This window comes from Drosophila navojoa, chromosome 3, assembly GCF_054131105.1.
Source record: "Drosophila navojoa isolate 15081-1374.11 chromosome 3, UAZ_NAV_1.0, whole genome shotgun sequence".
NCBI classification, from domain to species: domain Eukaryota; kingdom Metazoa; phylum Arthropoda; class Insecta; order Diptera; family Drosophilidae; genus Drosophila; species Drosophila navojoa.
The window spans coordinates 10,623,928-10,640,531 of NC_142891.1; the positions used below are offsets into that span (position 1 = coordinate 10,623,928).

Consider the following 16,604-nt stretch of genomic DNA (forward strand, 5'->3'; position numbering starts at 1 on the left):
TGTGTGTGTTAGTAAATTTAAATGTATTACTGTGCTGCTGGCTGAGCGGGCGATGCGATGCGATGCAGTTAGCCAGGACTCTTTAGGCAGCCACCTCGCTGGCTTCGGCCCCATTTTGAACTTCATCCTTTGAGCTGGCCTCGTCCAGCTTCGCCTTCTTCTCTGGCGTGGCAACGACCTCGTCGGCTTTAGCGGTAGCATCATCCACCTTTCGCTTCACAGCTTCAGCGGAGGGCGCATCTAAAAATGGGGCAAAAATATGAAAAGAAAATACAAATTAAATTTCAAGTTTCGAGATTATGTCTATTCGTTCACATTTACCTTTTGAGTCACCGTTAGCTGCCTCTGCATCATCGGCACCATTCTCAACGGCTGCGGCGGCCTCGCTACTTGGCTTGGCCTCAGCTGTTGTCTTCTCAGCCTCCTCATCTACCTTCTTCTCATCGGCTGGTGCTGCGGCGTCGGTCTTCTCACCATCAACAGCGTCGGCAGCGGGTGTAGCTTCGGCGCTGGCCTCAGCACCGTTCTCCTTAGCGCCATCGACGCTGCTGCTCGACTCCTCGCCGGCACCGTTCTCTGTGGTGGTCGGTGTCTCTGTTGCTGCATCGTCGGCAGCGACGGCATCCTTCTTTACAGCATCAACCTCTTCAGCGGCAACTTTCTCAACCACGGGGGTCTCGCTGTGATTAGCCAAAAATAACGGGACATTTTATATAAATATACGAAAATTCGAAAATTCAAGTCTGCAGAAATTCAAGCATTTCGCAATTCTCTATCGAGAGAAAGATTTCAAGCATACAAAAGTTTGGCAAAAGCCGTTAACTCCGCAGCCGGCGTCGCTTCCGTGTTGGTTACAACCACCCCCAGTAGAAATAGAGCCAGACACGCACACAATCACATTGTTAAAAGCATCTGCCGCCGCAAATGATAAATGGGAGCAACAACTCGTGGAAACTGCGACGCAAAAAGAAACGAAAAAAGGTGAGCGGCATGCGCTTCAATATATAAAAAAATTGTGCTTTTTCCTTTATACGCCAGCCGGATAATAGGTGTACATAGCATAAAATGCAAAGAGTGAAGAGCAAAGGCAAAACGTGAAAAAAAGCGCGACTTGAAATACAACGAACGTACAGACGAAAAAAAAAACTGGTTTTTATGTTTCCAACACTATGTGCGTCTCCCTCGCACACACCATTTGGGGGATACAATGCGCGCGCGTCACGTACACAAGCGAAACAGCAAACAAAGAGCGAGCAAGAGCGCGCTTAAAGAATTGCATTGCAAGGCAAAGCGGCAAAAATAACGGTCAAAATATACATACACATGACACTCACACAAACACCTACAATACAATACATCAGCTTGCCCCTCACCCCGGCGACTAACACAACCTAAGACAACAGACAAAAGGTTTCTAACGGTTATCTTCAACTGCGTCGCAAGAGTAGTTAAAAGAAAACGCAGAGCGAAACGTAGACAATGCCTATGCGAGCAACCGGCATTGCGTTGCGTTTATTTTAGGCAATGACAAAATATACCTGAAAACAGAATTTGATTTGAGCAGCTCATTAGCACAAAAATGAGCGACAAGAGCGCAAAGAAGCGGCCAACAATGCCAAGCTTTAAGCTTTAAACGAAATATGCGCAAGACAAAACTGACAAAAATTAATGGCCAGACGACAGCGGCAAAAGCAAACAGACGAGACAGACAAAACGACAGCTGAAACTCAAACGGCACACAAAAAAAAGAGCGGCAACTTGAATGTTACACACAGATGCAGTGTGCTCACACAAATATATATACAGACAATACATACATGCATACTTATTTGCGCACTCCGCTTTGCACACAGCACACAGTACGTATATACACACATCCACACATACGGTCAATATATTACTTCTTTGCCTTCACCAGCAGCCGCCACCGCGAACATGCCCAACAACAAGCATGCTGACGAAGTCGCTGTCGCTGTTTGCCGGCCGGAGTGTGAGAGCGAGAAAGCGTCATGACGCCGCGCCAATTTCAACGGCGTCGTTTTTTGCGCGCACATTTGGACAGCTTTGGTGTAAGCGAGACAACTCTATAGATTGTTCAAGCATTTTACGTAGGATAGACACAAAATTCAAAAAGAAATTTTTTCCAAACCGTTGGAAAAAAATTATGTACATCACTTGCGAAATTACCCGCAATTGCCGCTGCATATATTGTTTAAACAAATTCAACGCACACACACATGCAACAAAGGCTAGAGCACACATATTTACACACATATCCAAATAAAATTACTCACTTCTTTTTCTCAGCCACATCAGCCATTTTAACTTTTAAAGAATTACTTTTCAAAGAGAAGCGCGAAAAGTGGTTAGTTATACTTTTTTGCAGTAGCACGCGTACGCAAACACGACTTGTTTTTAATTAAAACCAAAGCACGTAGGTACAAGATTCGCAAATTTCATAAATTTGTGCAATTACTCTTGCTTGACCACTTTTTTCAGGTAGCTCTGCTGCTTTTAAAGTTGAATGCCTGATGGGTTTTTGGTTGCCGTTCAGAATAACGTCCACACAGTTACGCAGAAAAACGCCGAATGAGACAGAGACAGAAGCTGAGGTAACTTTATATACACTAGGTATATTACCATTCACTTCGATTAATTCTAAAACCAAATTAGATATCGATATATTTGCGGTAAAATATATTTAAAAAATTCACTTTTGAATATAGAGTTATGTCACTGGTTATGTGTAATTAATGTGTATTAACTATTACATGCCAATTTAAAAGAAAATATGCTTAAATTCAGATTTAAACTGCATTAAATCGAACACCAGTTGTCGATTATTGCTTTGTGATCAATTCTTAAGTATTAACATAATGTTAAACTCAAAATGGCAATGTTGCATGGGATTATGGCGTCCCACTAGAATGTGGTGAATAGTGCGAGCGCAACAGCATTTCAATAATACGAGCATGTTAGAGTGAGAAAAAATACTTTTACCTTCTCAATAACGCAGCATTATAATTCTTATCGATAGCCATTTAAGTCACGATGTTAAACCACATAAATATTTAATAAAACGATTCATTTAAAAATCATATAAATTTAATAATTAACTACGTTTTTGTTTATTGCTTGGAGTTTGTACAAGCTTTGCATTCTATCACAATTTTTACGAAGTTCCTGAAACACATGCTTTGAGCGGCATCAGTTCAATTACTTTTTTATTTATTAATAATAATTTGAAATCTAAGACATGCATAAAAAGCGTAGTTACTCTTTATTTATATTTGTATTATTTTAGTTTAAGTATTGTTGTAGGTCAGGTTTTACGCTGTAGAGCCATTCATACATAGATACATATATATTTTAAAAGACATTTGTATTTCGGCTTCCGCAATAAAAGGATTAAGAAAACATCTGCTCTTATCTACGGATCATTTTCGTCCAAGCTGTAAGCTGTTTCTAATTGCATACATATGTACATATGTATGTATGTATATAAGTATATACATATGCATATTGGGTATGTACCTACATACGTATGTACATATGTATAAATGCGATGTATGTATGTACATACAAACAAACATACATACATGGATAGCTAATAAACTTAGTTTCCAGAGGCACCATGTAAAGAAACATTAAACAAATTTAAAGAAAAACTTTAGTTTTCGTTAGACTAATCCTATCCCTTAAATGCTTTTAAGGCAAATACTATTTATTTCCCAACACGGTTTCCTTTCTTTTGTTGATTTTTATTGATGCAAGCAAATGAATTATCAACAAGAATACCCCAATAATTAGATACATATGCTAAATATGACGAGTGCAAACTATCGATAGTTATAATAATACGTTTTACTGGTACTGGTACGTTAGCCCGCCAAATGGAAAACTGAGGCAATCAATCAAAGTAATTGTCGATTTGTTTGAGCTCTGAGTTTTGAAAATAAAGCGGAAATTGCAGTAGTCCGAATTCTTAGGCAGGTAGGTAATAGGCGACCTCACAGTTGACGCAGTCGAGACAGATGGATTAGGCGGCATCACGTGCCATTGTGCACGTCCTGGCTTAATATTGTTCTACAGCAGAGGACAGCCGGCTGTTTGTCCTGTTTTATTACCTGGTGCCGCAATTGTTGACTTGACGTTGTTGTTGTTGCTGATGTTGCTTTGTATGCGCGCGCTTTTACATGGATTTTCCAGCTGCATTGCAGGCTCGAAAAGGTGTGAGTACATACATATGTACATTCATACATATGTATGTATATACAAATATGAAGGATATATGTACATACATAGAAGTACATGTATAAATATTGAAATTTTAATAAATAATAAATAAATAAAAATGCCTACATTAGTATAAATTAATATATTACTCTATATATGCAGTAGTCTTATAAGCAAATAATAATTTCCATTTTTTTTAAATAATATTTGAATATATGTACATACATACTTATGGCGCTCATATCCCGTTCAAAATCGTATAAGCATAGCACACATATGCATATGTAGCATACACAGCTATAGACATACATACGTACATATGCATGTACATCCATTTGCTGCTATATTTATATACAATATGTGTGTGTGTGCGTGTGTGTGTATTTGCACAGTGGGCGCTGTTCAAGATTGTGTATTGTCAAATTGAATGGAGTCATACAAGTTTTCTAACATTTGATTTTAAAACTAAATTTATTGTAATATAATGTATATGAAGTAGTTATAATTTAATGACATAGTAAAAAACTAAAAGTTACAATTTTTGTATATGTGTTAATATATGTATGTACCAATATTACTTGGATTTGTTTGTACGTTCACATATGTATGTACATTTTAGGTAATATAATATTAGTATCCGTTAGAGGCTAGTTTATTTATTTTTTCCTTTATAATTTATTGGTATTCATCCCATTGAAAATACCATTGTATCCCATTCAGCATATTGCTCTTTAACATGCATTACATTTACGATTCTGGCAGCCGCAGCTGCATCCTGTGGCGTGCCCAAGGCCAGGTGCCGTTTTTGTGTTTGTCGGCGGCGTCGACGTTGCTGTTGCTGCCGACGTCTCTGACACAGTTGATAGCCATTTTAGTAACATTTTTCTTAATAATTAATTTTATGAGCCTGCGGCAATTCGAGTAATCAAGCTTAAGTGCGAGTGTGGTGTCTTGTTACATACATACAAACACATATGCACTTTCAACGACAGTGCGTTATCAAGCTGCACAGCTGTACCGTTATCAGTTGCAGTCCGCTCTCAATGACATGCGCTCACAGAGCTTGCAACGGAAAGCTCTCTCACAAGAGCAGCTTACGTTGAAGAGAGCAAAATAGAGAGAAAGAGAGAGAGAGAGAGAGCGCTCATGTTTGGCGCTTATATAGAAAGTCCTTGCTGCTGGTGCTGCTTTTACTGCTACTGTTGAGCTGTTGACTGTCAAAAATTTTCACTTAACAATCAGTCAAGTTTATCGTGCGTCTTAGTTTAGCTCGCAGAAATTAGCTCGCGCGACGCTTGCGACAGAAAAATTGGTCCGCAGCAGCAGCCGCAGCCGCAGCACCAGCAGCAGAAAGAGCAGGCAGTTCAACAAAAAAAAATATATATATGTATATTGAAAAACCACAACGAAGCAATTAAAAAAGGTTAATTCAATTAACTCGTGTGCAATGATATAATTCTAGTCATGTAAAAAGTGTAAAAAACATCTGCAGCAGGCAGAATTTTCTGTACATGCTTAAACCGTTATCGCAGCCTCCATACAAAAAAGAATGATATGCAGAAAAAACTGTAAACTGTGCTGCCTAGTTTTGTGCGCGAGCCGTTGTTTATTTAAATTAAAATTAGATCCGAAATTGACTGTAAATGCATAAAGTGTGTACACACACATAAACACGAAGACAAACACACTCAGCAACACACTCACACACACACAGGAACGAAATCACAACGCATTAAAACGAACCTTGAGCAAATCAGCCTTAAACACACATAGATAAACACACACAAGAATACAGATATAAATATATATATTTATATACTTATATACATACGGACGTACATCTACGAGTGTAGCTGGAAGTAAAGGATTTTTGTATGCCAAGAAAAGAAGCAACGAATTCGGCAATAAGGATACGCCAACCAACTGAAGAGGAAACAGCATGTTGGCCAGGTAGCTGAAAAGAGAGAGATAGGGGAGAGGGAGAGCGAAAACGAGAGACGGACAGTCGAACAAAGTGAGACACACTGAAGCGTGCGAGTGAGTGAGAAAGAGAGAGCGCGTCAGGGCAATATGTGCACTGTGGTCTGTGTGTGTAAAATGTGACTTAAAAATATTAACATAATTTATGTAAACGGTTATTAGGCGCTATGAAAGAAAATTTAACAACTCAATTTACATTCGGTAGAAAAATAAAATAAATAATATGTACAAGAATATAATAGAGCTGGCATAATATTAATTAATATGTTTTAATATCTCTTCTAGTTTTTGTTCATACATTTTTTCTATCTTATCTAACGATAAGACGAAGCCATGTGTTACGGGCAGTACTCTTTAATGGTGGAGTAAATCAATTCAATTAATGGTTTCAAATATAATGATTGTTTCATTCAAATTAACTCAAAAGTTGATAAGATAAAAGTTTGAGGTGTGTGGAGGACGTCTCTGCATTGTAATTTCCGTTAGTCAATACGTATTATGAAATTGAACTTATCTGATTTATATTCGTAGTGCAATCAATAGAAATATTTTTAGTGTGCAGTATTTGCCAAGACTATTAACTTTAGTTAAAAAAAAGCAGTGATTAGATAAAATAAACTGGTAGATTTAATAAACATTCAGCGAGCTTGAAGAAATGATAGCACAAATATACTACAATTTGTATGACTAAGAGCTAAAAATCATATATCAAGTATATTAAAAGATTTTGTTTAAAACTCATTTGAATTAAATGTGCAAAAAGCTTTACAATATTATTCATAAAACGTAAAGAAAGCAGAAGAGACGTTTTGTTAATTGCTTACAACTAAATCATCTTCAATTAGTTAATTAATTGTTTCGAGCACACTGTATAACGGTTAGGAGCTTTCTGCTTAAGGCAGGCACACGAGCACACTAACACACACACACACACACACACACACACACTCACACATTGCGGCACTCGCACACAGGGCCACGCTCATGGCTCTCGTACAAGGACGCTTCCGCCTTGGCGCTCTCTCATACACTAACACACTTATATTAAACGAGAGAGAGAGAGAGAGAGGGAGAGTGGACGCCACAAGGCAATCGACAATGTTAAGCCTCAAATTTACCGTTAACGTTTGTGTTTTGTGTACAAGTTTCGTATTTGAGTTTGTGTTTTATATTATTCTATTTACCAACGCGTCCTCTCGCAGCTTCAGCTCCGGATCCAGCATAAATAAGTAAAGATAAGACGGCTTACTGAAATGGCCCCACTTCAATTATAAAAACAAAATAATAATAATAATAATAATATTAATAACAACAAAAAACAAGTGCGCCGATCAACGAAAACTTTGCAATCGTGCAACAGAAGACCTCGCAACATGCCGGAAGAGAAGGCAGCAAATCTCGAGAATGGCCAAACAACGGCAGCATCCACGCCCAGTAAAACCAAACGTCAAAGGACACCAACACGTCGACGTCCGCCAAACGAGAGCGACGTCGTCGCTGGGGGCGTGGGCATTACCGGCGGCGGTGTGGTCATCCTGCCCCAGCATGTGCTCAACGAACTCTATCACAACTATTCCATTAAACAGCGACGCAGCGGCCTTAAGTGGTTCCTGTTTGCGGCCGTGCTCTTTAATCTCTGGACGATTTGCATACCCTGGGAGCAGGCGTTTCTCACAAGAGGTTAGTCAGTTAATTTAAACTAATGTTTGTTCAATCGTTATCTTAATTTAACTTTTAAATAATAAGAGCTGAGCTAATTTTAAATAGTAAGAGCTCTAGATGTCTTATCTTACGAGAGTTTAGTTCATTTTAAATTTCAAATTTCTTTATAATAATTCTGTTGGAAATAATATTTTTATTATTTATATTTATAATAACATTTGCCGCTCTAATATTGCAGTCTGGATTCAGTATCAAGTAATTTTTGTGAGCAGTTGAATATTTAATAATTTTATAAGTGTCCATATTTGCTCAAAATTGATTCACGAAAAATATATAAATATAATTATCAATTTTAAATAATTTTAAATGACGGATAATTCAATATAAATACTTAAGATATTTAAATGAATTTTAGGTTATGATAAATCGAATATTCCTCGCGATGGGATAAAGCTATTTATATAGAGATCTATTGTAATATGGTGCAGGTTCTAATTCCTTTACAAGCTTTAAAATTTAATTAGTTTACCTTGATTATTAATTAGTTTCTGACGCTGATCTCTGTAATTAAAAAAAAATTATCTTTAAAAAACTTTATTCTAATTACATATTATATTATATTATATTATAGTGTTAATTCTTAAATTAGTATTAAATTTCACTTTATATTAATTCAAATTTCTCTGAACTCTCCATTAAAATCGCCCTCCTCAGTGGTCAACTGCAGCATGCTGTTGGCCTATTTGGCGCTGACGGCTCTGCTGCACATTGGACGCCAGTCGGAGCAGCCAGCCCTGAGACGCTTCCATCATTCGCTGTTGACAATTGTGCCGCGAGCCTTGTGGTTCCTCTCGATGCTGCATTTCGCCGCCTATGTGATGCTGCAGGCCAGCTTCTCGCCGCGGTAAATACAGTTCTAGCTCGAATTTGTTCAATAATTGAATAGATGAATTACATTTTTTAGAGATGTTCTTGGCTGGGCGATTCTCTTGAACTTCCTAATATATGTGACATTGCCATTGCCGTTGATTTTTTTGGGTCTGGTAATTGGCTTTTGCACGTACTTCAATTGCTTGAGTCTGCCCGTTGGCTTCTCACGTCCAGATCCTTTAATCTCAGATCAGGCGGCGGCTAATGCCGTTTTAATAGCCACCGCAGCGTTAATTGGACTTTTATATTACTTCATGGGCGAGGCGAAGCAGAAACGCGCCTTCCTGGAGGCCAAAAAGAGTCTGGAGGTGAAGATGGTCATTGAGGAGCAGTCGGCAGAGCAGGTATATACATACATATATATCATTGAGCTCTTAACTCTTTGCATTGTGCTTAACTTTATGTTTGTCTTAATCTAAAGGAACGTTTGCTGCTATCCGTGCTGCCCAAGCATGTAGCTATCAAGATGCGCGAAGACCTGGGCTCATCTAGTTCAGAGGCCTTCAAAAAGATCTACATGAGTCGACATGAGAATGTGAGGTAAGTCTTAACTTTTACTTTAAATGCTACAAAAGATTGGAGAAGTCATTACTAACTCTTTGAGATATATAACTAAAGGCTAACAAATTATAGACTATTTCTTTGTGTATCATACTGTCAGACTTAAAGATAGACTTTAACTCGTTATGCAACTTACTATTCGTAAATGATGCTCAATGAATATTTATCAGTCGTCATTCATTCTATTCTAAAAGGGATATCTCTCTCTGCTGACTCGTTACTCGTTATTCCCAATGGTTATGTCCACTTCCTATACTAATATTACTTATTTAGCCATAAAAATCTCATATAACAATATTAACACCTATAATATCGCCTTGGGGCATTTTTATTACGATATTGAAATGTGTTTTAAGGAATTTTCCTAACAGTTTCTGTTCAGCTTTATTAGTTCCGCTGAGTAATACAGCGTTTGCTTAATTGGCTCATTACCAGACGACTTCGAATATATTTATATATATAAATTTGGGAAAGAACCAGCTCTGTAGCGCGTATTTTAATCTATGTATGTATGTATATATAAATATATATTCTTTTTCGCACCCACCAAAAGCATACTGTATGCGGATATTGTCGGCTTTACCGCCATCTCTTCGACGTATAGCGCCCAAGATCTGGTAAAAATGCTAAACGAGCTCTTCGCACGCTTCGATAGGCTCGCCGAGGTAAAGTGGAAACAACTTTCCTTTTGTGTTCCGCCAGCTATTCTTGATTTTTGTTTTCTCTTTTGCACTGCTTTTCTTTTTGTTTGATTGTTTTTCTCTTTGAGTGTGTTTTCCAGCTGTTCGTTCACCTGCCCGGTCCCGTAATAATCTCTTAAAATAATGTTGATGATGATGTTTAAGATAAGCATCTGAGAATTTTGTTGTTCTTTTTTTCTTTTCTCGTTTTTCATTTCCTTCAATTGCGCATTTCGAACTTTAATTTGAGTTCTGCTTCTTGCGTTTGCTCTTTTCGCCATTCATCTTCATTTTCTTTTGCATACTTTTCTTCATATCTGTAATGGGCTGCTGAGTGGGCGGGGCGAGGCGGTACGGTTCGGTGCGCTGGCAACAAAAGTTACGCTCAGTCAGCCGTGTGAAATGTGTCGAGTTGATTTTTGCTCTCATGCGATTTTTCTTTTCGGAGCACTGCCTAAAAGGTCCTTTAAATTTAGGCCCAGTTAATTTGCTGCAGTATTTTTTACAATTTTTCCTGAGTTTTTCTTGTGGAAACTTTTTGTTGCCCTGGGTTTTGTTTTTATTGTATTCTATTGGCTTTGCAGCAAGTTTTCGGTTCATTTGCTTTGTGGCCTGGGATTTGAAAGCTAAGTTTGGCTTTTGAAGGGAATAATTTAGGGCTATAAATAAATATACATATATTAGTATGTGTGTATTGTTTTTAATGTTGATTATATTTTTTGTACTTTACCAGGTTTCGTTTTAATACAATTCAGCTAACTGTTTTGCTTAGATTGTTAATTTACAGTTTATTTTAATTTAGCTAAGTTTCTTATAAAATAAGAATACCGATTCAGTTATATTTTATATACTTTTGAATTAATAAAATTGATGAAATAAATAATAGTAATAAAATTAAAAAATAATTAAAAAATAAATACTTTAAAAAAAATATTAAAAATAAAATAAAAATAAAAGTCAGTAAATAAAGAAAAAAAATTAAATAAAATAAAACAAATTCGTAGCTCTTGAATAGTACGAAATAATATTATCTAAATGTCTTGTATGACTCCGCATAAAATAATTGTCATTAATTTATTGAGTTATATTTATTTATATTTTTATATTTATTTATGTATCATTAGTATACTGTTATTAGTTATTTATTTTACATAAAATATTAGCTCGTTCTTCTACCTTCGCTTATACATATTTCTGAAAATGTCACTGAACGGCTTTTAGTTAGTTGATAGTCTGATTTTTTTCATATATTTCTTATTCTTATATACGTCAGATCTTGTAAATTTTGTGCCTTTTATAATAATACTTAATTTTAATTATCTATTTCTTATGACATATTCTCTACATTAAAGTTTGTTTCTAGGCTTTTCATAGATAACTAATTGCCTGCTCTATTATTAACTCCGTTTTTTTGGTACCTTGATTATCTATTCATTTTATTGATTTGAAGACCCACAATTAACAAAATTTGAGCATTGCTGTCGTGCCTAATCGAGTTCAGCCTTAAACGGAGCCCAGCGCTTTGATTAGCCCGTTTCAATATATAAAGAGTCTAACTAACACCTTTTACCGCCCCTTACAGAAGTACCAACAGCTGCGCATTAAAATTCTCGGTGATTGTTATTATTGCATTAGCGGAGCGCCCGACGAGCGGCCGGATCATGCCGTGCTCTGCGTTCACATGGGACTTTCCATGGTGAAGGCCATCAAGTGAGTTTAGCAGTGACAACAGCAGACAGAGTGCCAGGACACTCAGTCAAGCAATGGACTCATGGGACAGCAACAACGACAGGCGACGGGCGTTGTCAAATCAACGTTTGTTCAATTAAATGTAATTGCTCTTAACCACGCGTCGTCTTGTCCGACTGTCCGCCTGTCCGCCTGTTGTTGCCCCTTTGTGTCGTCTAGGATATAGTTTATATGGCACTATTCTTCTATGTATATACACATTTAATTCATCTAGATATGTGCAGCAAAAGGCAAACTCACCTGTTGATATGCGTGTGGGCATACACACGGGCGCTGTCCTGGCCGGGATACTGGGCCAGCGTCAATGGCAGTTTGACGTTTACTCCAAGGACGTTGAGCTGGCCAATAAAATGGAGTCCAGCGGCAAAGCCGGGTGAGTCCAATGCATAATTGATTGCATTAGAAAATAGTAGCTGGTCTGGGCTGGGCGGGGCTGTTTCAAACTGTTATGATTTGTCCTTGTCACTTCGATATGCAAATTTATAGACCCGGGCACACCCTCGTCGACACTTGCATTTACTTTTTGCATTTAGAATTTTTTCTGTTTTCTGTTTTGCATTGCAGACGTGTACACATTTCCGACAAAACATTGGCCTTTCTCAATGGCGAATTCGAGGTGGAGCCGGCCTTTGGCGAGAAGCGGGAGGAGCTGCTGCGCATAGCTGGCCTGAAGACATATTTTATAACGAAAGTGGTTAAACCGGTGGGTGCAGATTGTTAGCCAGGGAAGTTTTTAAGTGTCCTAATCTGTAAATTTGTAAACATTTTCAGTTCGCCTCGCCCTGCGGCAAGAAAATCAACGAATCGAAGCCTGAGAACACCAATCACAGTCCCGACTCGAATCCCAGCAGCAACAGCAGCAACGAGAGCAACGAATGCGCTGGCGATGACAACGATGCCACAGTCGATGACGAGGAGCTCTTAGCACAAAGTGTCGTCATCAATGGACACAATCCCACAGCCGCCGAGGATGAGGAGGAGCAAATAAAGCTGGAGAATTTCAAGCAACGTTTAAAAGATGAGCTGGTCACACGCGACGGTCACGAGTATGTAATCTAACTGTTTTCAAATATCAAAGTCTAATTAACTCATATCTTGCTCACACAGAAATCTCACCAAGGACACAAACATCTTTTTGCGCTTCAAGAATCCGCAACTGGAGCAAGCCTACGCCGTCTATCGGGAGCCGTACAGCTCGCTGCCCTTGCTGGCCGCCCTGCTGGTGCAGTGCATCGATGTTTTGTACTCCTATTTGGTGTTGCCGCGCTCAACGCTGCATTTTATAAACATTGCTGCGCCGCTGGTGCCCATCGCCATGCTGGTGGCGATTAGCATTGCCGAAAGCTTTAGCGGCATGCTGCCCAAGTTCTTCGTGGATGTGAGCAAGCGTTTCAATGACATTACCTTCGTACGGGAGCTGGCGGCCATAATTATAGCACTTACCATTGGCCTCAGCAATGTCATCGACATGGTTAGTATGCGGTTAGACTTCACTGTATGGGGCGTGCTCAAGTCCTTATTGATTTTCTTGCGGCTGCCCTGTAAAAGTTTCCTAAGAATATTGTAGTTGGGTAATTGTGATACGGAAGTGTTGTATGTACCATTGAATAGTTGATATATTTCTAATGAAGTAATGAAGTTGACTTTAGACTTCATTAAATTGTGTATACATATGTATGTATATGTGTGTGTATATAGAATATCTTGGGATATATTGTGAGAGTATATATATTATAGATGTGAAGCTACATATGTATATTGTGAATAATTTAGTGGTTCTTCTGCTTCCACAATTCCATAATTACTCATCATCATGTTCTTTACACACAGTGCAGGGTATATTTGAAGTCATCCATCTCTATGCACACCTCTAACATTGTTTCCTGTGTTTGTTGCAGTTTTTCTTTGTCACCTTCGTGCGCACCGAGCACATTGTTAGCGAGAGTGAATTCAATGCCACGGGCGGCCTAGAGGAGGTGGCCACCGCCGAGCACCTGCTGCCTGAATCGTTTGTGGAACAGATGCGTGAAGCGGTGCCCACCGAGCGTGTCCTATATCCGTCCTATTTGAGCAACTTCAGTGTCCTCATACTAATCGCCATTGCTGTAATTGCACAGCTCACGCACTTGACCAAAATCCTGTTGCTCTTGTCCATTGCAGGTGAGTTTTGTTTGCTTGCAATTTGATCGTAAATCTTTTCAAGCTAATCGATTTTTATTTTGGATTACTCTCAGCTCTGCATTGCTATTTCAATGTGTGCATTATGCAGGATTTGTACATTCTGGAGGATGATCTGGCACACCAGCCGTAAGTTTAGTTAGAGACATAGAGCAAATGTGTTGTACGAATATTAATTAAATTTTTTTTTTTTTTTAATTTTTAGTCTCATATCAACGCGTTATTGTGCTTCAGGTCTGCTTCTTGTGGCGGCACTGTCACTCAGCTTTTTGGCAAGACATGTAAGTATATCAGATTTAGCCACAATTTAGGTTCCCTTATAGTAGAAATATATTATATTTTACTCACATTTTCATTACTTCCTTTAGTTTAGTTAACAGTCAGAAAAACAATTAATAACATTAATATTATTTAAATTATAGTTATTACATTTTAATGAATCTATATTAATTTTCAAACAGATGGACCACGAGGATCGTGTTATATTCAAATGGAAAACTGAGGTCGCCGAGCAGAAGGAAACCGCCAACGATATGCGTCAGCGCAACGAGGCTTTGGTCTATAATGTGCTGCCCGTGCATGTGGCCGAGCATTTCATGAAGAACACAAAGCGCTCCCACGACGATCTCTACTCGCAGAGCTATGCCGAGGTGGGCGTGCTCTTCGCCAGCATGCCAAACTTTTCAGGTAAGATATTAACTGTTATATATTTAAGATAGAACTAAAGCATTGGTCGTACTCCACAGATTTTTATTCGGAGGAAACCGTTAACAATCAGGGCCTGGAATGCTTGCGTTTTCTGAATGAAGTCATTTCCGATTTCGATGCGGTAAGACAAGTGTATAGAGTATATATAGATCTATATAAAAATCTTGTTCCTTTTAGCTATTGGAGCTACCACAGTTTCAGGACATCATTAAGATAAAGACAATTGGATCAACTTATATGGCAGCCAGTGGCATTAATTTGCAGCGCAATTTACGCACTGATGCGCCCATTACCGAGCGCTGGTCCCACTTGGCGGTTCTGGTGGAATTCGCACTGGAGCTAAAGCACGCGCTGCAGGGCATCAATGAGCAGTCATTCAATCATTTCGTACTCAAAATGGGCATCAATCATGGACCGATAACGGCGGGCGTGATTGGCGCCCGGAAGCCACACTACGATATCTGGGGGAATACGGTGAATGTGGCCTCCAGAATGGAGAGCACCGGTAAAGCGGGTGCCGTGCAGGTCACCGAGGAGACCTGTAACATATTGCAGCAGTTCGGATATACGTTTCAGCAGCGCGGCCTGGTGGCTGTCAAGGGCAAGGGCCAGCTGATGACCTACTATTTGCAGGTGGGTTGGGTAAGGAGCATTGTATGTTCACTCTCAAGCTTATTTCTCGGACTAATTGCAGGGCAAAACTGAGAGCAGCGCTGCGGAGGCAAAGGCAGCCGTTGAGCTGCATGAGAAGGAGACGGTGGCCACGGCAGCTCCAGTGCCAGTTAGTTTGGAGTGCAGCGCCGAGCTAGAAGCAGACATAAAGACACCACTGCTTAAGCTTAAGGCACAGGATGCAGCAACGGAAGCCGCGGCAGAATCATGTTTGGGCAATGGCAATGTTGCGGAATCTCAATCCTTGTTGGAGTGAATTGAGAATGTATTACATTTGACATATTGAAAATGTGTGTGTGTATGTGTGTGTTAGAGTGTGTGAGTGTGCGTGTGCGTGTGCTTGTTTAAGCGTGAACATATAGTTAACTGTTATACAACTGTTATACTTGCTACATTTGGTTTGCCTATATTCGTGTGATATTCTCTGCTACGTGAACAACTTTGAAACAAACAGCAAATGAAATGAAGCATAAGAAAATTGATACTCTTTAGTTGTAACTGGTCTTCGCTTTTGAAAAGTTTGTAAACTGTGTACCTTAAACATTTATAACTATAACTTAAGTATTCAAATTTATTGTGAGTGTTTTGTTTTAAACAAATTGTTATTTCATTTACAAATTATATAGTAGAAAAGTAACTGTAACATAATAAATTATTTGCTTAACAACATTAGTGGATGTGTAGTTGAAAATTATTAAGAACCCATAACATCAATTTATAAACTCTAGTTTTAGGAACTTAAATTAAATTATACATATATAAACTAATTGCATTACTTTTCGTAAATGGAAAAAACCAAACAAAGTACTTCTCGACGTAAATGTGCTTAAAATGTAACTATATAATAATACAAATTAATTCAATCTCAAAAAACGCAAATACATAATTAATGCAAATGTGTAGACTAAGTCGAGATAATGAAATTGAGAATCCGTATCCCACCACACAACAAAAAATGCAACCCACAAGCAAGTCCAAAAACGAAACAGTTTAACAAATTGTATGTACTATACTTATGGTAATAATTACATATAAACTATTAGTGAATATATAGCATTAAATAATGCCCCAAACTAGTGGAAGAGCAATAGTAGGCAAATAATTTAAAGAATTCGGCATGCATATTACACAAAATAAATAAACAGAATATAGACTATTCTTATGGAAACATTGATAAATAATAACATATACATATGCATAACATATACATATATAGTCTACATATACATTAGCATGCATACATAGAGA

At 38.3% G+C, this 16,604-nt stretch overlaps 2 protein-coding genes across 5 annotated transcripts; one reads left to right on the forward strand and one right to left on the reverse strand.

Moving 5' to 3' along the window:
- Df31 (Decondensation factor 31) lies at positions 1–2,604 on the reverse strand. Of its 3 annotated transcripts, none has more exons than XM_018098926.3 (3): positions 2,295–2,604; positions 322–680; positions 1–240 (listed from the first exon to the last, which is right to left on the reverse strand). In XM_018098926.3, exons 1-3 carry the CDS (start codon positions 2,318–2,320, stop codon positions 83–85), a joined length of 543 nt encoding a protein of 180 aa, XP_017954415.1. In that variant the 5' UTR covers positions 2,321–2,604; the 3' UTR covers positions 1–82. The 3 variants fall into 3 exon arrangements, with proteins under 3 accessions (XP_017954415.1, XP_089112988.1, XP_089112989.1); XM_089256862.1 differs by lacking the exon at positions 2,295–2,604 and adding an exon at positions 1,902–2,026; XM_089256863.1 differs by lacking the exon at positions 2,295–2,604 and adding an exon at positions 1,916–1,968.
- Positions 2,605–5,440: 2,836 nt separating this feature from the next.
- On the forward strand, positions 5,441–15,809 carry Ac3 (Adenylate cyclase 3). Of its 2 annotated transcripts, none has more exons than XM_030387978.2 (18): positions 5,441–5,659; positions 7,419–7,896; positions 8,593–8,782; positions 8,843–9,152; positions 9,230–9,348; positions 9,923–10,034; positions 11,632–11,759; positions 12,013–12,171; positions 12,363–12,501; positions 12,570–12,844; positions 12,906–13,269; positions 13,697–13,958; positions 14,033–14,105; positions 14,182–14,257; positions 14,438–14,663; positions 14,723–14,805; positions 14,862–15,317; positions 15,379–15,809. In XM_030387978.2, exons 2-18 carry the CDS (start codon positions 7,590–7,592, stop codon positions 15,610–15,612), a joined length of 3,513 nt encoding a protein of 1,170 aa, XP_030243838.1. In that variant the 5' UTR covers positions 5,441–5,659; positions 7,419–7,589; the 3' UTR covers positions 15,613–15,809. The 2 variants fall into 2 exon arrangements, with proteins under 2 accessions (XP_030243838.1, XP_089112947.1); XM_089256821.1 differs by lacking the exon at positions 5,441–5,659 and adding an exon at positions 5,673–5,888.
- Positions 15,810–16,604: the final 795 nt, after the last annotated feature.